Source organism: Mirounga angustirostris, unplaced genomic scaffold, assembly GCF_029215605.1.
Source record: "Mirounga angustirostris isolate CCGP_5_RB_7025 unplaced genomic scaffold, mMirAng1.0.hap1 SCAF_7, whole genome shotgun sequence".
NCBI classification, from domain to species: domain Eukaryota; kingdom Metazoa; phylum Chordata; class Mammalia; order Carnivora; family Phocidae; genus Mirounga; species Mirounga angustirostris.
This window is the reverse complement of record NW_026991715.1, coordinates 120343825-120371364: the sequence shown is the minus strand read 5'-3', so window position 1 is coordinate 120371364 and position 27540 is coordinate 120343825. Positions and strand designations below refer to the sequence as shown.

The following is a 27540-nucleotide window of genomic DNA, read 5'->3' as shown; positions in this document are numbered from 1 at the left end:
CGTGACATGGAGATAATTTATGCCTTTCTCACAGTATTGTTGTCAGAATCCAGATTTGCTACATTCCAATGCATTTCAGATTTTAAAGTTTCTATGGGGATATGAAGAACACAGAAATCTAAAGGTTTTTTTTTTTTTTTAAGATTTTATTTATTTATTTGAGAGAAAGTGTGAGCTGGGGAAGGGGCAGAGGGAGAAGCAGACTCCCCGTTGAGCGGGGGGCCCGACGCTGGGCTCGATCCCAGGACCCCAGGATCATGACCTGAGCTGAAGGCAGACACTCAACAACTGAGCCACCCAGCCGTTCCAGAAATCTAAAGTGTTTAATAACTGAGCCAGAGGTAAGCTTGAAAAGGGTTCACCATGAGCCAACAGCCCAGAATCAAGAGCAAAGATGGGCATTTGTGCTTGATTGCATGTGACAGGTACAGACATCTCTCTACTTCTCCTTGAACCTTGTATACACTCTTGATGCATTCAGAGAGTAAAAAATGACAGCAACCCATTAACTTGCCTGGAAAAAGCTACAGGTAAAGCCAGAAAATAGAACAGAGACACCTTCTGTTTTCATTTTTGTTTTGTTTTCTCACTCAGAAGGTCCCTGGTGTTGCTTGGGAAAGTCATACACACTGTCCAGTGACTGAAGGTGTTTATCCTGAATCCCACACTGCAGTGGGGGCAGCGGAGGCAAACGTGGGGTTATGGACATGCCCCTTCTGAGACACCGTGTGCTCACTCTGGGGAGCCTGGGGCCAGAAAGAAGGTGGAATATTTACTCTCCCCTCCCTTGTTTGAATGATTCCTTGTATGCTGCACAGCAGGCAATGCCTGTGCAGCCTACTGCGCACGGGCTGAGAAAGGATCCCCGGACAGGTTTAGACCCTCCCTGCGGAAGAGTGCTCACATGACAGCAGCCAAGTCACAGTCCCCGTCGGCTCTCTGGATGCGGCACAGATTCACTCTCTCCAGAAGCCTTCGGGAGACATGATGAGAAACCTCAGTGCAACAGCTGGAGGCAATGGGAAGTATGGCTGAAAGAAGAAAGAAAGAAAATGTTACATCTTGCAGGGTACCTGGGTGGCTCAGTTGGTTAAGTGACTGCCTTCGGCTCAGGTCATGATCCCAGAGTCCCGGGATTGAGTCCCACGTCAGGCTCCCTGCTCAGTAGGGAGTCTGCTTCTCCCTCTGACCCTACCCCCTCTTGGGCTCTCTCTCACTCTCTCTCTCTCAAATAAATAAATAAAATCTTTAAAAAAAAAAAACCAATAATCCAAATAAAAAATGGGCAGAAGACAGTAACAGACATTTCTCCAAAGAAGACACACAGATGGCCAACAGACACATGAGGAGATGCTCAAAAGCACTGATCATCAGGGAAATGCAAATCAAAACCACAATGAGATATCACCTCACACCTGTCAGAATGGCTAAAATCAACACCACAAGAAACAACAAGTGTCGCTGAGGATGTGGAGAAAAAGGAATCTTCGTGCACTGTTGGTGGGAATGCAAACTGGTGCAGCCACTCTGGAAAACAGTATGGAGGTTCCTCAAAAAGTAAAAAATACAACTACCTTACAATCCAGTAATCACACTACTGGGCATTTACCCAAAAAATACAAAAACACTAATTCAAAGAGATACATGTAACCCTGTGTTTATAGCAGCATTATTTACAATAGCCAAATTATGGAAGCAGCCCAAGTATCCATCAATAGATGAATGGATAAAGAAGATGGAGAGAGAGAGAGAGAGAGAGAGAGAGAGAGAGAGAGTGTGTGTGTGTGTGTGTGTGTGTGTGTGTTGGAACATTATTCAGCCATCAAAAAGAATGAAATATTGCCATTTGCAACAACATGGATAGAGCCGGAGAGTATAATGCTAAGTGAAATAAGTCGGTCAGAGAAAGAGAAATACCACATGATTTCACTCATATGTGGAATTTAAGAAACAAAACAAAGAAGCAAAGGTAAAAAAAAGGAAGGAAGGAGAAAGGAAGGAAGGAAGAGAGAGAGAGGCAAGCCAAGAAACAGACTCTTGACTATAGAGAACAAACTGATGGTTACCAGAGGGGAGATGGGTGTGGGGCTGGGTAAAATAGGTGATGGGGATGAAGGAGGGCACTTGCGATGAGCACCAGGTGATGCATGGAAGTGTTGAATCACTATATTGTACACCTGAAACTAATATAACATTGTCTGTTAATTATACTGGCATTTAAAAAACAAAAACAACAAACAAATAATGGCCTGGCTCTCTTCTTTTTTTATTTTATTTTATTTAAATTCAATTAATTAACATATAGTATATTATTAGTTTCAGAGGTAGAGTTCAGTGATTCATCAGTTGCATATAACACCCAGTGCTCATTACATCATGCCTGGCTCTCTTTTTAGATTCCAGAGAAACAGAATGCCAATCCACCCAAGCAAGGGGCAGAAACTTACTAAGGGCTTTGTGATTGCAGACGTGGGACAAGACATGTCTCTCCCTTCCAGAACTTACATTGTATTTGGGGAAGATAAAACATTAAGTACAGACAAAGACACAAAACCAGTGAAGAGATGAAAGAAGTGAGGTGGACAGAGTGTCCCACAGAGTTTAGAAGAGAAGGACCACATGGGCCCCTGGAGCAGGTTTACGTTTCCTACCAGGGAAGGACTCGGATGAATCTTTAAGGATTTGGACGGGTGGAGAAAAACGAAGACAACTTGTCAATACTAAAGGAAGTGCATGGTCAAGAATTCTGAGACAGAAAAGCCCAAGATGCATTGAGGGTCTGGAGAAAAATCAACCACTTCATCTGAACTGGGTAGTTAGGAAGGTGAGCGATGGGAGATTTGGTTCAAAAGATGGACTGAGATCACGCTACTGAGGCCCTGAATGTGAATCTAAGGAGGGTTAGTTTTTATGAAATGGGGACCATTAGAGATTTGGGAAAGGAGAAGGATTTTAGGAAAATCCATCTTGCAATGATAAGCAAGATGCATTAAGGTGGGGAGTGACTAGAGAAGGAGGTCAAGCTAGGAGGAGCTTATGTTCCCCTGATGTAAGGAGGGCAACACAAATATGAAAGGAAATCCAATCCCCTACTAAAACGTGTATCTGCAGATCCCTACGGGCCTCATGCACACAGTAGTCTCCTACGCTTCCCATTCCACCAAGCAGGTAGTAAATTTTTAAAAGTATTTTTCAGAAATTACAGCCAATAGTGGCTGCAGATGTCAGCCTCATAACAGAAGTTAGCCACTGAATTAGGTGCTAAAAGAAATGTTTAGATCCCTCCACAGTGTCAGCTCTAAGCAACAGAGGTATCTGCCCTTAGGATAGGGGAAGATCTCTATATCCATGCTTTGTCCACATGGAAACATCAGGTCACTCACAACAATGGAGTAGAGAAGGAGCTGATTATGAAATTAAGAATGTTTATGTGAGGGGTGCCTGGGTGGCTCAGTTGTTAGGCATCTGCCTTCACCTCAGGTCATGATCCCAAAGTCCTAGGATCGAGCCCCGCATCGGGCTCCCTGCTCTGCAGGAAGCCTGCTTCTCCCTCTCCCACTACCCCTGCTTGTGTTCCCTCTCTCGCTGTGTCTCTCTCTGTCAAGTAAATAAATAAAATCTTAAAAAAAAATGTTTATGTGACTTAAAAAAATGTTTATGTGTCCCACTCTTTGAGCATCAAAACTTTCATTATTACTCATTTATTCACTTAATTCAATTATTCAACAACATTTATTGAGCAGTTAAAATGTTCCAGGCACAATACCAGTAAGTAGGAGGTACAAGAATAAATAAAATAGTATGTCCCTGTCCTCAAGGGGCTATAGTAGAGGAGGCACATTTGGAACTAAATGCTTAGGATACAATCCTTTTGGCCCACTACAATTGTACTTCTGGAATTCTGTCCTTCCAAAAGACTCCCACAAGACTTAAAGACAGGTGCACAGCTGTTCACTATAGCAAAACATTAGAGCCCACCTAAATGTCTACCAAGAGTTAAATAAGTAATAGTACATCCAAATGGAATAAAGGATGAGGTATACATGGATATATACACTAAGATAAATGAATGCCCATAATTTATTGTTAAGTGAGAGAAGCAAGTTTCAGTCCAAGAACTGTAAATGATCCCATTTTTATAAAAGAATGTGATACATACACAAAGGAAAAATTATGGAAATATATATGCCCAAATTTATAAGCAAAAACTACTTCTAGAGAGGGGGCCAGTTTTCAACAGGCATGCAATATTTCTATTTTTTTAAACCTCCACTGTTATGGAAATCTGAACCAAGTCCTACTATAGAAACACAGAAAATTAGAAAAATTAACTCTAAGTAGGGAAGACAAGGTTGGCATCCCACATGCCCCTCAATAACTTTTAAGCCACTAATTTGAATTCATATAGTTGAAATATATCCACATAAATGATACAGAGCATTAATGGTCCTGCTTAGCCTCACTTGTTTTAATTTACCTGTCAAGCAAGTCTGCAGCAGCCCAAATGAGGAAAATGTTTACCTTTCCCAGTGCAAGCCATGTCATGCCACAAGGACCTGCCTCTTTCCTCTCAATCTAGACCAAGTAAGGGGCTTTTCATTTTGTTATGCATATAATATATGCATATTGCATTGTTATGCAATGTTATGCATATGTCCAGAGAGGAATACCCAAGCACCAAACAACCAGATTCACCAGAATGGGAAAAGCAAACATTTACTGAGTGTCTGCTCTGTGCCAGGTCCTGAACTCTGCATTAGAAATGTTGAAATAAACAAGGCATAGTTTCTGTCCTTGTGATATTTAATAGTCCGGTGGGAGGCAGGGAGGTCAACAAATAGTCACAACACAGCAAAACAAATGTTAACAGATTGATGGTCAAAGTGGAATGAGGTTACAAGTGAAAGAAGCCAGATTCAAAAGGCCGCATAGTATACAATTCCATTTATAGGAAATGTCCAGGAGAGGCAAATACACAGAGACAGAAAGCAGATTAGTTGTAGCCAGGGGTTGGGGGCAGGCGGGAATGGGGAGTGACTGCTAGCAGGTGCATGGTCTCTTCTGGGGTTAATGAAACGTGTTGGAATTGGATAGTAGTGATGGTTGTACAAATCTGTGAATATACTAAAAACCACTGAATTGTACACTTTAAAATGTTGAATTTTATGGTATGTGAATTATATTTCCATTTTTTAAGTGCTATAGGAGAACAGAACATTGGTTGTCCTTACATTTATTAATGAATTTATTTCTTAAAACTAATTGCTTATTTAGCTACGCTGTGCTTCCTATTCTCCAAGTCAAGTTTGATATCCCAAAGTTTTGGGTTTATTCACGTAGCCATCCATTCATTCATCATCTCACTATGTAAGAATTACAGGTGAATTCTTATAGAGTGATCTCTCTCTCTATATATATATACTTATAAGTTCTTATATAGTGAATCACTATGCTAGCCCTGGGAGTAGAATGATGAAGAGTTACTAGCTTCAGAGAGCTAATACTCAGAACCCTGCTATTAGTTTTGACCCGAGCAGCTATAAAATATGAAATGGACTTTCAGAAGCATCGTGGGAATTAAGAATCATAGGCAAACCTGTGTGATTAGGAATTTGAGTTATCTGAGTGGTGACATCAATTCAAGGAATAGTTTTAAGCCAGAAAAGCACCCAGGAGCTATATGCACTTAGTAAACTAGATTATATTTCTCCTATGTTAAGGTAGGATGGACACACCTGGAGATCCTTTAATCTAAACTGGATTAACTATCAAAAGGCAAGAGGCAGGCCAGATTTATTACATGTTGGCAGAAGTGACTGGTGCCCTCCTGAGGCAGCTGGAAATATAAAAAAACCAAGAGAGATGGAATCCTTTGAAGAGTGCTCAAAAAGTCAGGCAACCAAAACTGTTACCAGGGCAGTTCAGACTGGGTCAATGTTAGGATTATTTTGGGGAACAGCGCCTCCTACAGGTTTTTTCATTCGGTCGCATTTCCATTTCAGAGTGGTCAGCAACTCCCTCTATTTCAGTGATGATCCAGAATTTCCAGATAGGAAAGATTTAGAGATGACAATAAGGTTGAGAAAAGGGATCAGGTGACATTTCTTCCACATTTACATAGTTTTGTGGTTTTTTTTTTTTAAGATTTTATTTATTTTTTTGACAGAGAGAGACATAGCAAGAGCAGGAACACAAGCAGGGGGAGTGGGAGAGGGAAAAGCAGGCTTCCCGCAGAGCAGGGAGCCCGACGTGGGACTCGATCCCAGGACCCTGGGATCATGACCTGAGCCGAAGGCAGGCGCCTAACGACTGAGCCACCCAGGCACCCCGCATTTACATAGTTTTAATCCAATTGATACAGTTACTTGGTTGGGAAAGCAAGCTGATATGAGATTAGAAAGCTAAGCCTTCCCCAAAACACCACCCTGGTCTTCCACTGCATAAAGCAAGGAATCCCACGGGAAAGAAACTGCTTTTGTTCCCAAGCTGGAGTTTACACAGACACAGACTGTCTGATGGAGTAGGGGTTCCCCGAGGGAAATATGGGAAGAAAATTATTGCAAATAAAAAAGAAGTCTTGCAGAGTGGGCTTAATAAAACTGCAGGGCCCAGAGGTGTGAACAAGCAATGATCTTCGGTTTATTGTGAGGCTTTTTCTGCTCCACACCCACCCCCCTTCCTAACTGCCCCAGACATGCATCTTTGCTTTGGAAAGGACACTCCAGGGGCGCCTGGGTGGCTCAGTCGTTAAGCGCCTGCCTTCGGCTCAGGTCATGATCCCAGGGTCCTGGGATCGAGCCCCGCATCAGGCTCGCTGCTCAGCGGGAAGCCTGCTTCTCCCTCTCCCACTCACCCTGCTTGTGTTCCCTCTCTCGCTATGTCTCTGTCAAATAAATAAATAAAATCTTTAAAAAAAAAAAAAGGAAAGGACACTCCAGAGTGTGTTGGCCTAACAGCTCCATCTGGGAATCTCTTTGGAGAGGTGATTTATGAGAACAGTAGATGCACTTCTGTGCTGTCCTAAGGTCATTCCTCTGGGGAAAAGGGACCCACCGGTGGGTAGGCAGTGGGTCAACAGCGGCTGCCCAGCAGAGGCACAAAAACCTGCAGGTAGGGGCACTGATTACGTGAGAGGTCAGCCTCTCGAACCTATTGTTACAGGATTTCCTTCTCCTTCATTGCCCACAGTTCTTGGTCACGCCACTTCAAAGAATGAAGAGGTAGACCAGACGAAGAGCTGTGGGCAGCAAAGCAGTTTATTGAGCAATAGTAAAGTTTATTGAGCGATAGTATAAAGCTCCCCAAGAGGAAGGAGACCCGAGAGGGTTGCCACCGGAGTTTCTAAGTCTAGGGGTCCTTATGGGCTTGTTGGCGGGCTGTTTTCATCTGATTAACCCTCCATGCACCTGCCATCCAATCAGGTTTTTGTCATCTGTCTGTCACATGGGAAAGGGTGGAAGGCTCCTTCCAGGGTGATGTAAAATCCTTTTCAGGGTGGTTTCCTCTTAGGGCGGGGGTCCCTTGTCCCTACCTGCCTGCCTGCCTGCCTTCCAGCTATCCTTCATCACTTCAGACCACCTTTCCCAGACTCCTAGAGGGAAAGACCCTTCTCTATGACCCGCAATTTGAGAATTATCAAGAATATTTGTATTGCGGATCCTGGGGAAAACCCTGTAATGACTGACTAGGGAAGAAGGCCAGGACTCAGAACATCATAATTTCTATTCACCAATTCACCTGTCAGTGAAGCCTGGACCATACAGTTTCCATGGGTAGCATCTGATGTGTGTATTCAGTGAATTGAAGTCGATGTTTGAATCATTTAGAGATTTAGAGAGAGAGAGCATGAGCCAGGTGGGTGGGGGCAGAGGGAGAGGGAGAGAGAGAGTCTTAAGCAGGTTCCATGCTCAGCGCGGAGAAAGATGCAGGGCTCGAACTCACAATCCTGAGATCATGACCTGAGCCAAAATGAAGAATTGGATGCTTAATTGACTGAGCCACCCAGGCATCCCTGCATCATCTTTCAAATCTGGAACATTCAGAGGCAGAAAAGATAACAGATCCACGTACATCTTTATCAAGGAGGTGACATTTGAGCTGGGAACTTGAAAGATGGAGAGTTTGAATAGGGCTGTAAAAGTGGATGAGAATGGGTATAAAGGCACAAAAGTGGGAAAAGACAGAATTTATGCACATTTAGTGGGGATTATAAGATATTATGAGTGCAAGTTATGAGAGGAAGATATGAAAAGTGTGCTGGGACCACATCACCTTGTATCTTCTGCCAAAAACACAAGTTCAGTAACCTCTATGGAAACATTTCTAATGAAGACATCATGATTGACTTAAACAATCTTATGTAGAAATCTAAGTGTGGAGGGATACTAATAACACTTCTGCTATTCTTCTTTGCTTGTGAAATAACACCTAGAAAAGTACAAAGGATGATACAACACCTATATACCCACTAACCAAATTTTACCAATTTTAATCCTTTTCCATGCTTGCTTTCAGTCTTACTTTTAAGAAATATGTTTTCAATACTTTAGGGTTAACAAGTAGGGCTGCAATAAATACCCTAATGATAATAAGAGCCTACATTTGTTGAGTGCTTACTCTGGGCCATCCACTGCCATATGTGAATTACTTCATTCACAGCAACTTCATGCCGAAGGTACTATATTTATCCCCATCTCAGAGATGGGTCACTAATAAAAAGAAAAGTTACATAACTTTCTCCAGCTTAAAGGGGGGGCCAAGAAATGGTGGGGCTGGGATTGGAATCCAGATACCAGAAGGTCTGGCACCTTAAGCTAAGCTTTGCTTGGTCTTCTATGTCTCCCCCAGGGCTGTATGAGAAGTTCTCTAAGGCAGTGGTTCTCAAAATTAAACGTGCATCAGAATCATTTGGAGAGCTTTTTCAACCCAATTGCTGTCAATCTCTCCCCCACTTTAGGCTTCTGATTCAGTAAATCTGGGATGAGGCCTGAAAATGTGCACATCTAACAACTCCCCAAGTGATGCTGATTCTGCCAGTTCTGGAACACTCTTGGAGAACCACTGCTCTAGAGAACAGACTGCATGGAATCACTAGGTTGTAGGATATACTTGCTTTGGCAGCACATAAACTAAAATCGGAAGGCTACAGAGAGGAAATATGCACCTTATCCTGTGATACTGGCAAATTGCTCTCAAAGTGATTATACCTACTTACACTCCCACCTGTAGTAGATTAAAGTTCCATTTCTGTTCTTTTTTTTTTTTTTTTAAAGATTTTATTTATTTATGTGACAGAGAGAGACACAGCGAGAGAGGGAACTCCCTGGGGGAGTGGGAGACAAGCAGGGGGAGTGAGAGACAAGCAGAGGGAGTGGGAGAGGGAGAAGCAGACTCCCCGCTGAGCAGAGAGCCCGATGCAGGGCTCGATCCCAAGACCCTGGGATCATGACCTGAACCGAAGGCAGACGCTTAACGACTGAGCCACCCAGGTGCCCCTAAAGTTCCATTTCTGTACATTCTCCACAACACTTCATAATGTCACTTTAAAATTTTGCCAACCTGGTGGGATTGAAATGATATCTCAATGTGGCCTAAATTTGCCATTTCCATATGAGTGAAATGATTGGCTATTAAATTACCTCTTTAAATTGCTGAATCCTATTTTACCAGTTTTTTTGTTTGGTTTTTAGTTTGTTTCCCTCCCCTTATTTATTTAAAGGAATTCCTAAAATATCTTGGGTTCCAATCTTTTTCATTAGATACTATTTTCTCCCACTTGGTAGCGTATCTTTTAACTATGTTTAAAGTTTTTCTTTATAGTTCACTATTATATCATATTTAGCAAATCCTTATCTAGCTGGAGGTCATAAAAATAATTTTGTTTTAAAAGCTTTGCTTTTTAGCAACTGAGCCTGCCAGTTCTCAGCCACAGAGGCCAGCCCACCAGGCTTGAGGCTAAAGTTCCACCAGTGTGAATCTTTCCCTAACTAAAGCAGCCTTCTGGACAATTTCCCCCGCAAACGTAGCTTAGGGAGGCCAGTTGAGGACTTGGGACCTGACATCAGATCCCATCATCAAATCTCAACAAGCTTCCCCCAGGCGCCCTATACTTCTTTTAGAGTGTTTACTTCTTTATAGGGTGTTCATCATCATTTTTTGGTTTATAGATCTATTTCCTTTGCTAGAATCTACACTCCTTGATTGAAAGGACGGTGCTTTATCCATTTTCATATCCGTGGTGTCCAGGACATAATTAGTGTTCAGTACATATTTTCTAATTAAAAAAAAAGTTTTGCTTTTTACACCCAGATTTTATGTATGTTGTGAGCCAGGAACATAATTGTTTGCATAAAGATAACCAGTATCTCAGAACCATAGAGGTAAATAAAAATTATTTTCTCCATTTATAAAAGACAAAGAGATCATTTTCCCCTTCCCTTCTTTCTTAAAGAGTGTTTCCTTAGAGACATAGTGAGTCTGAGTTCTTACCCTAACTTTTGCAACAGAGGCAAATTTCCCTAAGTATTAAAACCCAGTCTCCAGTTGTTATACTATAGCTATATATCTAAGGTCACTGCCAAAGAACCTCTAGATGTGTAAAAACGTGCCTCTGGAATTAGCTCAGGGTCTCTCACAGGATGTACGGGGATTGCCACAAGGTGCAAACCTCTGTTTTTTGAGGAGATAAGAAGTTATTCTTGCTTGTTTCCTGTATATAATGTGTGCGATTCTGTTCTAACTTCAGAGTCACTTTCAAAAGGCTTGTAAATCTGCTAATGCTCACTCAGTAATATAGTGTGTTCTCTTGTCTGTATAAGTACAGAGGGATCTTCTGTTGGCAAGATCGCTGCCTTTCCACAGTGGAACTGCCCAGTCTCACTGATGTGTAGACACCCCTTAAATCTTCGTGTTCCCACATACACATAGGGCTGTTTCTGGGCTTTCTCTTGTTTCGTTGCTCTATTTACCTATCTTTGCATCAGTTTCATACTCTCTCAATTAAGATGACTTTTTCATCAATCCTAATACCTAACACAATTAAGTCCCCTTACCCAACTTGTTCTTCAAAATTGTCTTGACTATTCTTGGCCCTTTACCATTCCTATAAATTTTAGAATCTGCTTGTTAAGTTCTGCCAAAATCTTTGAAATTTTGGTTGGAATTACACTGAATTTATTTATTATTTTGGGAGACCGGACATCTGAAAAATATTGTTTTCCCCTCCATAAATGTTGAATTATCTCTCTAGTTATTCAGGGTTTCTTTGATGTCCTTCCAGACCTTTATAAAGAAAATAATAAAATATTGTTATATATCTTATCTTAGATATATTCCTAAGTACCTTACAGGTTTTATGCTATTGTGGTTTTTGGAAAAATTACTTTTTCTAGTTATTTTTGATGTGTAGAAATGCTGTGGATTGTTTTATGTTGATCTTGTATCCAGCAACTTTGCTGAGCTTTTTATAGGTATAATCATTTGGAGTTGACATTCTTTGGTTTTCTAGGTAAACATGTTTTTATCTCTTCCTTCTTAATTCCTATATAGCAATGAAAGACTTTTCTCCATTTTTTCTTTTTTTCTCCTTCATTTAAAAAAATTTTTTTAAAGTAATCTCTACACCCAATGTGGGGCTTGAACTCACAACTCCAAGAACAAGAGTCACATGCTCTACAGACTGAGCCAGCCAGGCACCCCAAGGCTTTTTTCCTTTAATTCATTACTTTGCTAGATGCCTAGAACAGTGCTTAGCCCATGGTAAACTCAATACAAAGATTTTAAATTACTATGATGGATTAATCTATTTTCTTCCCTGCCCTCCTGGGATAAACCATACTTGGTCATAAGGTATTAATTTTTATATGATTCTGAGTTTGATCTGCTATTTATTTAAATTTTTGCATTTATTTTCATAAACAAGATCAGTCCATACTTTCATCCTCTGATATGAATCTTGAATGTTTTGGGTGTTAAGGTTATATTAATCTCAACAATGCATTGAGTAGCTTTCTCTGTTATTCTATTATTTGAAGAGTTTGTAATAAGATGAGGACTATCTGTTCCTCCAGTGCTTGGTAAAACCTCTGAAACCATCCAGGCCTGGTGTCTATTTGACGGAAATATGTTCAACTCTGATTTAATTTCTTTAATAGTTATGCTTTTTTGGGTTTTCTATACCTTCTCCAGTCAATCTTGGTATCTTAGTTTTCTAAGAAATTGTCCATTTCATCTACAATTTCTAATTTACTTTCACTGAAGGTATTCAGAAAACCCCACCCCAAAAATTGCCACTCTGGCATACTGATTTTAAGTTTAAAAACTTAACTTAAAAAAACAGCAATGCAAAAAGGGCATTCTAACTTTCCTTTCCTTTTTTTCTTTTTTAAGATTTTATTTGACAGAGACACAGCGAGAGAGGGAACACAAGCAGGGGGAGTGGGAGAGGGAGAAGCAGGCTTCCCGCTGAGCAGGGAGCCCGATGTGGGGCTCGATCCCAGGACCCTGGGATCACGACCCGAGCCAAAGGCACATGCCCTACGACTGAGCCACCCAGGCGCCCCGCTTTCTAACTTCCTAAAAGCAGGAGATAAACTCTTAAGTAAAAGGTGCCCTCCCTGCACTTGGAGGAAGAAAGACATTTTTATCACCAGAGGGCGGCACTTCACCCCTCCTCTGGGTGGAGTGAGATGGTGTTACTGCACTCCAGGGCAAGTTGAGGCGAAGAGAAATCTGTACAAACCAACCCCGGTTAAACTAACCCTCATCTTCCCGGTCACTTTCATGATTAACCGCCCTAGCCCAAGTCCCTTTGTCTTGTTACTTTTTCACAATTTACCGCTCAGTCCAACTTTATAAGCGTTGACTCAAACTGCTCCTTTGGGTCTTCCTTTCCTTATGAAGGCTCCCATGTCAACTAAAACTTACATAGATTTGTATGCTTTTCCCCTTTTTAATGTCTTTTGTTACAGGGGCCACAGTCAAGAACCTAGAAGGGAAGAAGGAAAAGGGTTTTTTCCTCCCTTACATCACAAAATTATATAGCATTATCTGCAGTGAGGGCTTTTTTTAAAAATTCTTCTTCTTAATAGTGTTTGAAGAGGAGGTTCCTGTGCAAAGTATCCGTTTAAAAGTTTGGATCTTGGGGCGCCTCGTTCGCTCCGCCTTGGGCTCAGGTCATGGTCCGGGGGTCCTGGGATCGAGCCCCACATCCGGCTCCCTGCTCCGCGGGAAGCCTGCTTCTCCCTCTCCTGCTTGCAGCTCCCCCTGCTTGTGCTCTCTCCCTCTCTCTGTCAAATAAATATTTTTAATTTTTTTTAAAGTTTGGATCTAAATATTATATAAAATATTTATAAACTTACAAATACCATGTTTTGAAACTAAAAACTGTATTCGATTCATAGGTTAAAGAAAAAAAAATCACAAAATATTTACTCCAAAAAACGGAAGTACTACTTATTATATCGGGTGGGATGTAAATTTAGCCTAAGTGCATTTATTTAAAACACACTCACGAAAAATAACTAAGCGTTCCACCCAAAAACCTAGAAAAGAAAAATCAGAGGAAACTAAACCAAAACCAAAGAAGGGGGGAAAAGACAAAAGCACGACGTCGGGGCGCTTTACGGCTGTCGCGCCCACGTGTCTGCGGTTATGGCGGCCGTGGAGTAGGAGAGGCTGGGAGCGGGATACTTGGTGCTGGAACCGGAGCCCAAGCCAGAGCCCAAGACAGAGAGCGGCTGCAACGAGAAGCGGGTGGTGTTTCTCTTCGTATACTGGGGCCACATCCCGCCGCTCTTCCGGCCTGTGCGCGTGCGCAACGGGCTTGGCACCACTGGCGCGGTCCGGCGACTTTTCTGTTAGCCCGTGGGTGGTGCGCGCGGCGCAGGGAGAGGACCTTCAGGAAGCAACGGCCCACGTAGAATAAGGAATACGCCCAGGGGAGGGGCCATGGTCGCCCGCGAGCGCGGGCCTTTTCCGGGAAGGCTTGGAGGAAGTGCCTGCACCTGCTCGGCGTGGCCTGGGAGCTCGCCAGAGTCCAGCCTCTGCCCCGGAGTCCTAGGGACGCGTTTGGGTGGCCGGACAGGGCCCCGAGCGCCCGGCACCGGCCTGGCCTACTAACGCCTGCCCTTCATAGAGCTGCGGGGAAATTGTCGTTTTTTGATTGATCAGTTTCTGATGCGGGTATGTTAAAAATCTTACGCTAGGGCGCCTGGGTGGCTCAGTTGGTTAAGCGACTGCCTTCGGCTCAGGTCATGATCCTGGAGTCCCGGGATCGAGTCCCGCATCGGGCTCCCTGCTCGGCAGGGAGTCTGCTTCTCCCCCTGACCCTCCCCACTCTCATGTGCTCTCTCTCATTCTCTCTCTCAAATAAATAAATAAAATCTTAAAAAAAAAAAAAATCTTACGCTATTGTCGAGATCATGTCAGATTTTTTTCTTACGATTTTGCAGTAGATCACTTGGGGTTATATTTTCAGATACGCACAAGTATCCTTCTGTCCACACCCGGGGTTGGAGTGAGGCACTAGCCTTGCAGGCAGTTTTTTTGTTTTTTTTTTTTTTAAGATTTTATTTATTTGAGATAGAACGCGCGTGAGAGAGAGCATGAGCAGGAGGTAGGGGCAGAGGGAGAGGGAGAAGCAGGCTCCCCACTGAGCAGGGAGCCACTGGCAGGATCCCAGGACCCCAGGATCCTGACCTGAACTGAAGGCAGACTTGTTTGTTTGACAGAGAGAGACACACCGAAAGAGGGAACACAAGCAGGGGGAGTGGGAGAGGGAGAAGCAGGCTTCCCGTGGAGCAGGGAGCCCGATGCAGGGCTTGATCCCAGGACACTGGGATCATGACCTGAGCCAAAGGCAGACGCTCAATGACTGAGCCACCCAGGCACCCCTGAACTAATACTTTTTATCCTTCTGTAACATTCCTCTAGTCCTATTGCAAGTTTTTGCCTAAATTCTACTTTTCTGATATTAATACTGTGACACTAACCTTTTGGTTAAATTTACTTACCCACCTTATTTTGTGTTTTTATCATTTTTTCCTCCTTTCCTTCATTGGATTGATGAGTTTTCTACATTTCCTTTATTTTATTTTTTACTGAAAATTTAGCCTGGATTAGGTTAAGGAAAAAGTCCCTTGGGAAAATATCAGCACCATCTCACAAAAGTTTTTGAGTTTGAATCATTTGAGTAAATGTATTATTTTACTAATGAAAGTGATTACCAGCTCAATAAAATTCCATAAGCATTTGTGGAGTGCCTACCTTGTGTCTTTCATTGTTCTAGGCACTAAATACACAAAAATTAGTCAAAGTACCTGCCCTCAGGATGCCTCCAAAAGCAGATGTTTGTCTCACATTAATCTTTCAGGGCCTCCTTGCCGCATGTGACATTGGTACCCAGTCCTTCCTGGGAATTTTCCATATCCCTGGTTGACAAGACACTAATCTCTCCTAATTTTCCTAATACCGAGAAATTATGTTCTCTGCTCTTGAACGCCTCCTCCTTTGCCCTCTCCTCGATAGTTAGCATTCCTCAAAGTTCCATCCTTGACCTTCCACTCTTCTTTCCATTCACATCTTCTCATGCTTTGAATTACTACCTGTGTCAGTAACTTTAAGATATCTTTGTCTGCTTTAACCTCTACCCCAATAATTCTGACATATATTCAACTGCTGTTGAACATACACTTGAATATTCCACAGACTCCCCAACTTAATAAATCCCAAACTGAAGGCATTATTTCTTACCACTGAAAATCTGTTCCTTTCCTTTTCTCATCTCACATAATGGTCATTTACTGCTACCCAGAAACCCATGTGTCATTCCATCCTCCTTCTGTACTCCCCACAGCCAGTCACAAACTCCTGTATATTTTACTCTGACATTTCTCAGATTTGTCTCCCCCCTTTTCATCCCTGTTAACTAATGACCAAGTTCAAGATGTCATTAATTGTCTCCTTTTTCCCAGTCTTGCTGTTTTCTTATGTGAATCTCTGGTCCCACCGCATCCTGTGCTTTCCTGTCATTACCATATATAAAATTAAGAGTTTCTGACTGTGTCTTTTGACTGTGAGCTCCCTCAGTGTATATTTGTACCCACACCACATAGCATAGTACCTGGTATTAATGCTAAATAAATGTCTCTTGAGCTGAACTAAGTTCTTTTGTCTTAATTTCATTGTATCTTGTTTTAAGGCTTTTAATGCTATTAAAATAATTTTCCTTTTTTTTTTTTAGGAAATAAGATTACCTATATTTGATCAAGGTCTTATGTCCCAAATGTCCTTAAATTACACATGCTTTTCAGAAACATTATTCCTCCACCATCACTCAAGTAATTAGGGGTCAACTCAATATGATAAATAATTTGTCCATTATATTTAATAATTTGATAATATAATTAATAATTTAATAATCCAATATAATTAATAATTTAATAATTATATTTAATAATAGAGATATTGGTATCTCAATTAAAAGTATTACTGTTTGTCTTATTAAAGTGTTACTGCTATTGATTCTCTTGGTTTGGGTTTTGTTACTGTAATATTTCCAGTATTCAGAGAGTTGGGTGGGTCATTTGCCATGAATGTCTGTCCCCGATTTTGTTCTGTCTGTGATCCAATTTTGTATCAAGGCTTTAAAAATTTCCTGCTCAAGATCTGTTAAGATTAATGCTAAAACACTGCACATCAAATTCATGATATAAAAATTAGATTCAGGGTTTTAAGGAAATGATCCTGTTATTACAGAGCGATGAACCAGCTTCCCCTCTTACTGAGCTGTGTAGTCTCTTGCTGCTCGAAGTGTGATTCCCAGAGCTGCAGCAGTGGCATCGTTTGAGGGCTTATTAGAAACGCAGTTTGGGGCGCCTGGGTGGCTTGGTTGGTTAAGCGACTGCCTTCGGCTCAGGTCATGATCCTGGAGTCCCTGGATCGAGTCCCGCATCGGGCTCCCTGCTCGGCAGGGAGTCTGCTTCTCCCTCTGACCCTCCCCCCTCTCATGTGCTCTCTCTCATTCTCTCTCTCTCAAATAAATAAATAAAATCTTTAAAAAAAAAAAAAGAAATGCAGTTTGAAAAACACTGGTATAAAGAACGCTTTATAGAGCATAGTAAAACAGAAACAAAGCAAAGGTTTATGCTACTATTGGAGAAAGGATTCCCAGGATAAAGATAAAAACAGTAAGAAAGATTCACTTGCCTGCTATCAGCATCTCAAGTTTGTGAGTGCCATTTAAGAAGGCCAATACGTAAATAAAGATAATGTTTTGAATGTGTTTGGTTAAGGTTACATTTCCCTGTTCTAGTGGACTTCACACCTTACGGAGCCATATCGCACTATGGATGCCTACAGATGAAGGTGTCCACTGCTAACATCGAGGAAGCAGGAAGGACTCACCAAGCAATGATGCATGAAATTGCTATGCCCAATTAATATCCTCGCAGATACTTTTTGGAACCATGGGATAATGTTTGGTAATGAAGAGTGAATGAGGCTTTTTCTTTACCTTAATGTGAAGACATTTGGTCATTGGTACTTCTCACAGCATGGACACTTGGAGTGGTCGGGACTAGTCCTGAAGGGGATGGGGATAACTTTGTGCCAGAGGGACATGCTGAAAGGCATTACTGCACAGTAGTAAAGCATATGGAGACAACCAACCAGATTCAGTTCCTGGCTTTACCACTTACTAGCTTATGTTGGATGAGTTACTTAATTCTGTCTGTTTCTTTATCTGTAATATGGGGGTGGTGATAGCACCTACCTCATAGGCGTGTTATGAAGATTGCATGGCTTTATATACTTAAGTGCTTAGAACAAAGTGACAAATAGTAAACACTCAATCATTAGAAACAAGGGGCGCCTGGGTGGCTCAGTCGTTGAGCGTCTGCCTTCGGCCCAGGGTCTTGGGATCAAGCCTTGCATCAGGCTCCTTGCTGAGCAGGGAGCCTGCTTCTCCTCTCCCTCTCCCTGCTGCTCCCCCTGCTTGTGCACTCTCTCTGTCAAATAAATAAATAAAATCTTTAAAAATAATAATAATAATTAGAAACAAAACTGCATTGCCTGCCCCATAGTAGGTATCCAGGTGTCAATATTAAGTGTTTGTAAAATGTGCCTATTGTCCATTTACTGCCCCTCAGCTTCAAATTCATCCTTAATTGCTAGTTCTGTGGAAGTAACATGAGCCCTTTAAATTCTTCCCTTCACCAGCTGGCCTGATGTTAAGCTCCGTCATGGAGGACACTGGAACGCATTGCAGCGAGAAGGGGTTCTCCTTCCAGGCTGCAGGTGCTCCTCCCCGGGGGGCTCATGCCGGCCCCACTCCCGCCGGGCTGCAGCTTCTCTGGCCCCCACTCCGGTAGCTCAGGACAGCTAGCAGCACCTGCCCAGGCAGTTTGGTGGCAGTTTGGTGGCAGAATGTCTCCAGCGGGACACCTCCCCGTGAAGAACTTGCCCCCTGCACATTGGAGGGCAGACCAAGGGATTTCTTGGCCATTCGGTGAGCCGCGGCTGTGCCCTCTCCAACACGGTCTGAATCTCAGCTGGGCGGGGAAGGGGGACAGGATCTCTTCCCTTGAAAACTCCACTTCAGCTCTACCAATATCAGCCCTACCCATCCCTATACTCTTTAGAGTTCTGTTTACCTCCTTCCAGCCTATGTCTTGTTATAGTTAATAATTTGATATATTAAACTTACCCTGTTCAAATTTTTTATCAGGTTTCTGTCTCTTAATAAGACTCTCGCTGATAATGAATGAATAAATGGAACTTCAATATTCCAAACTATTCCCAGAAGTTTGTATGTTGCCTATAAGATGAATGACCCAAATTTTTAAAAATGACTGTGTGTTAAATAGCTATACTCTTATCTATGATGAATTAAATGGAGGGGCACCTGGGTGGCTCAGTTGGTTAAGCATCTGCCTTGGGCTTGGGTCATGTTTCCAGGGTCCTGGGATTGAGTCCCTCATTGGGCTCCCTGCTCGGCTGGAAGTCTGCTTCTCCCTCTCCCTCTGCTGCTCCCCCTGCTTGTGCTCTCTCTCTCTCTTCTTCTCAAATGAATAAATAAAAATCTTTAACTGTTGAATCACAGACCTGTACCTCTGAAACAAATAATACATTATATGTTAAAAAAAAGAAGACGATAGTAGGAAGGGAAAAATGAAGGGGGGGGAATCGGAGGGGGAGACGAACCTTGAGAGACTATGGACTCTGAGAAACAAACTGAGGTTTCTAGAGGGGAGGGGGTGGGGGGAGGGGTTAGCCTGGTGATGGGTATTAAAGAGGGCACGTATTGAATGGAGCACTGGGTGTTATATGCAAACAATGAATCATGGAACACTACATCAAAAACTAATGATGTAATGTGATTAACATAACAATAAAATAAAATTTAAAAAAAATTAAATGAAGAAAATAGTAGGTAATGTGTAGATAGTTTTCCTTTTTATGTTTTCAAAAATCTGTGTGAATGTGTGTGGGTTCATATTTGCAAATGCATAGAGAGAGTTCTGGAAGGATACAGAGAACCCAGAGGGGTTATTATCTCTGGATAGAGGAGAGGGATGAAAGGAATGGAGAAGGGGGACTTTCACATTTTTTATTCTATATTTTCTATTTTAAAAATTTACACTGAGTATTTGTTACTTTTATAATTTTTATAATTTTAGGAATTAAATTCTTTGATTTTTGTGACTTTTCATAATTTTAATTAATTTATTTATTTTAAAGATTTTATTTATTTATTTGAGACAGAGAGAATGAGAGAGAGAGAGCATGAGAGGGAGGAGGGTCAGAGGGAGAAGCAGACTCCGCGCCGAGCAGGGAGCCTGATGCGGGACTCGATCCTGGAACTCCAGGATCATGGCCTGAGCCGAAGGCAGTCGCCTAACCAACTGAGCCACCCAGGTGCCCCATAATTTTAATTTAAAAAGTTGGTGATAGAACCTGGTGAGAGGAAAGGGAAGGAAACAGACTATTATTTTTTTTTAATATTTTATTTACTTATTTGACAGAGCACACAAGCAAGGGGAGGAGCAGAGGGAGAGGGAGAAGCAGACTCCCCACTGAATGGGGAGCCTGATGTGGGGCTTGATCCCAGGACCCTGGGATCATGACCTGAGCCAAAGGCAGACACTTAACCTACTGAGCCACCCAGGCGCCCTGGAAACTATTATTGAGCACGTCCTCTATGCCAAACACTTTCCTTATGTTATTTCATTTAATCATGAAAATAACTAGGTAAGAGAGGCATTATTATTCCTGTTTTACCATTAAGAAAATGGGCTCAGAGCGATTAAGTAATTTCTTAAGTTCATGTATTTAGAATTTTGACTGGGCTTTTTGGAGTCCAAAGTGACTCTTGCCAGTCTTGCCAGTGTTTCTCAAACTGGGTTTCATAGGAGGGGGCCTCTGGGTGTGTTCTCAGGGTTCATGAGCTCTACAGACAATTCCTAAATCTTAGTATGTCATCTCAATCATAATCTTTAAATAGACATGTTCTGGATCTTCTGGAAGACCATCTTAAAAGAGTATTTTCAGGACATTTAAATTTTGCTTGTTATGCTAGTGTTGTTATCAAGTGAGACCCTACCTTAATTGTCCTAGGTCAGTCAGAAAAGAACAGACTGGAATTTCATAACACATTCATGCTAAGGGAGGACTCAGTTATATCATTGTGGTTCAAACAAAAAAGTCGTGGGGATAAAGCACTTCTCATTCTGAACACGGTAGTATATGCACATAAAACTCAAAATTTTCATCTTAAGAATCAGTGCTATATTCATGTTTGGAATGATGATGTGAGTTTTGGCCAAACATTAACTATTAATTTAAATTAATATTATTATATTGACATATTCTTGGCTTTGTAGTTGTGTTTTTATGTAAAATTTAAATTTATTTGGGCGTTCATAACTGGTTTCATGTTTATATATCAAGTAACATAGTAAAATAATATAAAGGTCATCATTGAGAGTAAAAATGTTTTCCTTTAAAGGGGCCCATATACGACTCAGATTTGAGAAGACTGCTGTTATATCATTCTGCTTCTCCAGACATAGAAAGGCCATTTAAAAAACCCCTGGGGGCGCCTGGGTGGCTCAGTCAATTGAACGGGTGACTCCTTGCTTTGGCTCAGGTCATGATCCCGGGGTCCTGGGATTGAGCCCCAGTCGGGGCTCCCTGCTCAGCGGGGATTCTGCTTCTCCCTCTCCCTCTGCCTACCCCCTGCTCGTTCTCTCTCTCTCAAATAAATAAATAAAATCTTAAAAAAAAAAAAAGATGCCAGCAGCAAGTCCCTAGCAAGAGTCTGTGTAAGGAGGAGCCATCCTACTCTGAGAAAATAGGTTGTCAGAAAGAAGTCCGTTTGGGTTCTGAAGCAAAATCCGCCAGCTTGCATCTGCCGGACACAAGCGGAGCCTTAGTCTCCATGTACAGAGTAAAAACGCCAGGCCCACAAAGCCCCAGACTGCGGCTTTGAATCATCTGGCTCAGGGCCACTGAGGATGGATGATAGACATTTTTATGGACTCAGCATTGAGTTCTGGGAGCCAGCAGCCACGTCAGCAGCTAGAGAGCTTGCCCTCCTACCTTTGGGTGAAATCCAAGCCTTTTAATTACAGGTAAGTCAACTGCTTCCTGATTTATGCACAGCACTTAGGGAATGCCAATTACTGAGCCCTAACATTAAAATGGCCATTTACGGGGGCACCTGGGTGGCTCAGTCCTTAAGCGTCTGCCTTCAGCTCAGGCCATGATCCCAGGAGCCCCGCATCGGGCTCCCTGCTCAGCGGGAAGCCTGCTTCTCCCTCTCCCACTCCCCCTGCTTGTGTTCCCTCTCTCGCTGCGTCTCTGTCAAATAAATAAATGGAATCTTTAAAAAAATAAATAAATAAAATAAATAAAAATAAAATGGTCACCTACAGCAACAGTAAGATAATGGAACGGGTGATGCCCGTAAGAACAAAATGTAGTTCAAAGTCTCCAGCGGGCACAGACCACTTCCCGGTGCCCAGCCCCAGCCTGTGACGACTGCCAAAGCTACCTGTCCCTCCTTCCCTGCCCTGCTCAGTTTGCCCCCGTCCCTGCCTCCCTCCCCGTCCCAGGCCGGAATCCCGTAGAGCCTCCCACAGGGCACGCGGGACACAGAGGTAGTCCGCGGAAGTCTTTTCTGGAAAGCAGCTGGTTGCCCCGCTCGGTTCCACAGCTGCTCTCAGGCATTGCTTGTTTTTAAATGGCAGAGGACATTGTGATTTTCCGGTGGCCCAAACTGCTTTAGGGAAAAAAGCCCTGGGAACAACCCAGAAGGCCACCGCGGGGTCTCCTCGGCTCTCTCTCTTTCTTACCATCACCAACCGTTCCTTTTTCAAACCCCTCTGTGTTTGGCGGTCCCGCCCTCTCTGCCAGGACTGGGTCCCCCGCGAAGCTTGGCCCTGGGTCCTGGGTGCGGCGGGGGCACCCCGCACCTCCCCTGCCCCTCCGCCCGCCCTGCTCTCCCTCCCCTCCCGGAGGGGGGCTGCTGCGGGGACAGTTGGAAACAGGTCAGGAAGCGGAAGGGAGAAACATACACTTTTATTTCAAAGTTTTATGTGAAAAAAATAAAATTTGCACTGCCAAAACTAGGACTAAAGCCTTAGCAGGTAAACCTTTGAGAGACCGTGAAAGCGAATCCTAAAACTTCCATGGTGAATTTTTCTGGAAAAATTTTTACAGAAACATATAAGATGACACACTCCGTCTTTGTCTTGATAAGACAGATTGATAGAAGTGAAGAAGAGATCACCCAGGTTTTTTCCCGTGCTCATATAAAACCCAGTACACTGGTGCACTATACTGGGGCCCCTAAACAAATACCTGTAGGAACCAGGCAGTTAATAGGATGAGAGCCAACTTCAGAGGACAGAGGCTAGTCTGTTCCAGCCAGTTTTTGCCAGGGAACATGGAACCATTGTGGCCAGCTGTGATTTTTCAAGAGAAGCTTTAAAAAATCCAGTTTGTGGGGTGCCTGGGTGGCTCAGTTGGTTAAGCGACTGCCTTCGGCTCAGGTCATGATCCTGGAGTCCCAGGATCGAGTCCCGCATCGGGCTCCCTGCTCAGCAGGGAGTCTGCTTCTCCCTCTGACCCTCCCCCCTTTCATGTGCTCTCTCTCTCCTCTCATCCTCTCTCTCAAATAAATAAATAAAATCTTAAAAAAAAAAATCCAGTTTGTGTGTCTGTATGAGAATGTGTACATGAAATCTGTCAGTTTTTAAATGTTGGCTTAATGTTTTCTAAAGCAGACCAAATAAAACTTATATCTCACCTCTGTTCTGGATTTAGAGAATCTATTCAGAATAAAGGGGATAAGAGTCAAATCAGTCAAGTAATAAGTACTTATGTTTAGGTTTTCCTAAGTACAGTAGCAAACATTGCCTCTCGTCCAAATGCAGTTATAATCTCCATATATATGCTAGCAATTCACAAATTAAGTTTTCTTTGATATAATTTGTATGGTTTGATCTCCTCTATCCTGCATCCCTTTTTTTATAAAGACCCATTTATTTTTTAAATTTTATTTATTTATTGGAGAGAGAGACAGAGATAGCGAGAGAGAGAGGAGCAGGGAGGAGAGAGGGTAGCAGGCTCCCCACTGAGCAGGGAGCCCGACGTGGGGCTCGATCCCAGGGCCCTGAGATCATGACCTGAGCTGAACACAGACGCTTAACCAATTGAGCCACCCAGGCGCCCCAAGACCCATTTATTTATTTTAGAGAGAGAGAGAGAGAAGGCAGTGGAAGGGGGCAGAGGGAGAGGGAGAGAAACAGATGCCCCGTTGAGCACAGAGCCCCAAGTGGGGCTCAATCCCATGACCGCAAGACCCCAAGATCATGACCTGAGCCAAAATCAAGAGTCAGAGGCTTAACCAACTGAGTCACCCAGCCGCCCCTCTCCTGCATCCCTTTTTCAATGTCAGATTGAAGTTTTGGTTTGCAGCATCCACAGGGCTGACTTTGTTGCTTACCACACCCCTAGCCCAGAAGGTCACGTCTGTCTTTCCTGTAGGAACATGCACACTTGTATCCAGTGTAGCAGGCTAGGGTGAGGGGGGAGACAGAGGAATAATAAGGGCTTTCCTCCAACTTCTACCTGGGGGTTTTCTAAGATACTGTTGTCAGAAAAGGAAACACAGCTTAAAGTTGCTGTATGGAAGGATCTCATCCTCCATGTGGCAAATTACTAATATGCCTGTTCAAATGAGGTTCCGTCCTTCTTGAAGATCAGGAACTTAAACCTACGCCTCTCTCTTGTAGATAATTGGAAATTCCTACCTGAAGAGATCGAACTTCCTGCCCCAAACTGCCACCAGCACCTCACTCCTTCCAGCTCCACCTTGGGAGGCAGCAGCCCGTCTTTCCACTGGAGGCTTAGAGAGCCAGCACCCCCACTCACCTTCTGAGGAGGGAAGGGCCACACAGGCAGCCAAGGCCACGAGAGCGAGTCCTGTCTGCTGCATTCCTGCCTGCCTCACCAGCCGGGGCTGCGCTGCAGCAGAGGCTGGAGGATCAGGAAATGAGGCTGGAGGTGGCCTTGGGAGCAGAGCATGTGGAGGAAAAGGAAGCAGGAAGCCCCGCCCCTGGAGGTGCTGGGGTACCCAGCTCATGTTTCTTTCCTTGAGACCAGGTTCTTTCTTAAGACCCAACCTGTCTGGTCTGGCAAGGTCAACAGTGTTAGACACCTGAGGGTCTGGCAACATCAGCAGGGATCTGGCAGTTGGTGAGGTCATTGTGAGTTGGGGGTGTGCATCAGAATCACTTGGGAACCATTAAAAAATAGTGATCTACTTGACTTCCTCCACAAACCTATACATCAGGATTTGGAGAGGGGGACCAGTCATTTGAATTATTTTGAAGCTCCATAGGTGATTCTGATGGACACCTCTATTGAGAACCACTGCCTAAAGGAATCAGAGTTTTTTTTTTTTTTTAAAGATTTTATTTATTTATTTGACAGAGAGAGAGACACAGCGAGAGAGCGAACACAAGCAGGGGGAGTGGGAGCGAACACTGAGCAGGGAGCTCGACGCGGGGCTCGATCCCAGGACCTGGAATCATGACCTGAGCCGAAGGCAGACGCTTAATGACTGAGCCACCCAGGCGCCCGAATCAGAGTTTTTTAAGTGGCTTGGTGAAACTAAGAGTTTCTGGTTTCGGGGACAAGGGTGACAAGTCATAAAAAAAACATTATCTGGTGGAAAGATATGGAAAAATTCAACCCCACTCTGGTCTTGGTTTACAGCCAAATTGTTTCCAGTGGAGCTGTTAGTCTATTTAGGAGGAAAGTAAGACAGGTAGAAAGGCTTCTTCCCTCTAGGCTTGCCTGGTAAAAATGAGAGGTCCAGAGTAGGTGTGAGCAGGCCTAAGGAGGTTCGGGTTCTAGTCCAGCTTTGCTGCGAATCAGCTTTGAGAATAAGACTATAGGTGGGTGAGGATAATTGGCTTCTAATCCCGCCTTTTTTACTAACTCGTTGCATAACTTCAGAGTTATGTACTTAACTTTTCTGTAAATAAGAAGTCAGGCTGGACAATGTCCAAAATCCTGCCATACTTCCTCTATAATTGCCCAGTTTAATGCAGTAGCGTTTGTCCATATGTGGCCCCTGGGCATTTGAAATGTGCTAGTCCAAATTCAGATGCACTGTGAGCACAAAATACACACCAAATTTCAAGGACTTAGTACAAAAAATATAAAATATTTCATAAATAATTTTCATATTGATTACATGCTGAAATGTAATTGGGTATAAATGTATTTGGATATATTGAGTTGAATAAAATACTATTAAAATTAACTTCACTTGTTTCTTTTTACTTTTTTCCTATAACTACTCAGAAAATTTTAAGTCACATATGTAGCTTATATTATATTTGCATTGGGCAGTTGCTTTGTAAGGTCAAGGGCTAGAGGTCAGAATTGTCCCTCCAGCTGTCAAGATGTACTTAAACAAGCTCCAATGTCACCATCAAGAACAACCATAAAAGAGGATGAAATCTTGCCATTTGCAATGACATGGATGGATCCAGAGGGTATAATGCTAAATGAAATAAATCAGTCAGAGAAAGACAAATACCATATGATTTCACTCATGTGTAGAATTTAAGAAATGAAACAAACAAAGAAAATAAGAGACAAACAAAAAAACCAGACTCTTAAAATATAGAGAACAAACTGGTGGTTACCAAAGGGGTGGTGGGTAAGGAGATGGGTGAAATAGGTGATGGGGATTAAGAGCACACTTACCATGATGAGCACTGAGTAATGTACAGAATTCTTGAGAAACATTCTGTACACCTGAGACTAATATAACACTGAAGGTTAATTATACTTCAATTTAAAAAATAAATAAAATTTTTTGAAAAGAAAGAGAAGCAAATTAAAAAGAAAAAGGACTGGAGTTATAGTAAACTAGGAAAAGGGAGCTTTGGAGTACGTGGGTCTAGGCAAAGATGACGGCCTGAATGACCCAGTCCTGCCGAGCAGCAGTTCCAGACTCTGCCACCAAGCAAGGGGACCCTTCCACAGGTCTAGGTAATAGAGCACAGAGAACCTGCGGAGGTGACCTGCTTCTCCACAGTAGAAAAAAAGCCTCTGTTCAGATAAAATGAAGGGTGACTATTGGATAACCCAGAGAGATTTTTAATCCAACAGGAAGGCTGGGCTCCATTTTTAGTCCAACAGGAAGGCTGGGCTCCATTTTAATCTAACAGGAAGGCTGGGCTCAATGTACTTACCCTTGTGTTCTTATTTGCTTCTCTATTTGATGGGACAGTTTCCATTTCACCACGTGCCTGCTCTTCTGGTAGGGAATGTCACCAAGGGCCTGCCAGGAAGAAGGCATAGGGACAGAAATGCAAACACTTGGACAACACTGGGGCTCCTCCTTGAGTTGTCTCAGGGGGTTAGCATTTTCCCTCTCCTTCCCACTTCTTCCTGGGGGGGGGGGCCACTGCAATGAGATGGTGGTATGGCAGAAAGGCATGAAATTACCACCATTATTAGAACGACAGCCTGGGGCAAGGCTGTTATGTCAGCCTGCTGTTAAAAGGCAAGCCTGACACCCACCAGCAGGAACCAATAAACCACTCGAAAACCTTATGCTGTACTGTTATGTAACGAGAATGAGAGGCATGCTGGGCAGACCAGTTTGGAGTGAGGGCAAATGGAAGGATGGAATTTTTGCCAAGCTACAGTTATGGGGTATGTATGTGTGTGACAGGATGTTCACTAGGCAGACACAGAACAGAATTAACTGGGAAGGAGCCTCAGAAGAGAGAGATCAGGGGCGCCTGGGTGGATCAGTCAGTTTAGCATCTGTCTTCGGCTCAGGCCACGATCCCAGGGTCCTGGGATCAAGTCCTGCTTTGGGCTCCCTGCTCACCGGGGAGTCTGCTTCTCCCTCTCCCCCTCCCCTTTGCCCCAGCGGGGAGTCTGCTTCTCCCTCTCCCTCTCCCCTCTGCCCGTCCCCTCTGCTCATGGTCTCCCTTTCTCATGCGATCT

The 27540-nt window shown here is 43.2% G+C and overlaps 2 protein-coding genes and 1 long non-coding RNA gene across 5 annotated transcripts in view; 1 reads left to right on the top strand and 2 right to left on the bottom strand.

The window, feature by feature from the left end:
- The window catches only part of CCL28 (C-C motif chemokine ligand 28), a 30100-nt gene extending 5560 nt beyond the window's left edge, over nt 1-24540 (bottom strand). The window contains exons 1-2 of the mRNA XM_045903813.3: nt 24436-24540; nt 905-1031 (exon numbers count right to left, since the gene is read on the bottom strand). Of these exons, the coding sequence (XP_045759769.2) occupies nt 905-1031; nt 24436-24499 (191 nt within the window). The 5' untranslated portion in view covers nt 24500-24540. The remainder of the gene's footprint in view (nt 1-904; nt 1032-24435) is intronic.
- The window catches only part of TMEM267 (transmembrane protein 267), a 58428-nt gene continuing 31792 nt past the window's right edge, over nt 905-27540 (bottom strand). Inside the window, exons 8-9 of one of the 3 annotated variants that reach the window (XR_010413288.1) lie at nt 26775-26863; nt 905-1031 (exon numbers count right to left, since the gene is read on the bottom strand). The gene's annotated coding sequence lies outside the window, so the exon portion shown is untranslated. Of the gene's footprint in view, nt 1032-26342; nt 26864-27540 lie in introns of those variants that run through there. The other 2 variants (XM_064596723.1, XM_064596722.1) reach the window with 2 other exon arrangements.
- LOC135365434 (uncharacterized) lies at nt 13649-19193 on the top strand. Its single transcript, XR_010413289.1, has 3 exons — nt 13649-14181; nt 17312-17480; nt 18217-19193. It is a non-coding gene; the product is annotated as an uncharacterized LOC135365434 (long non-coding RNA).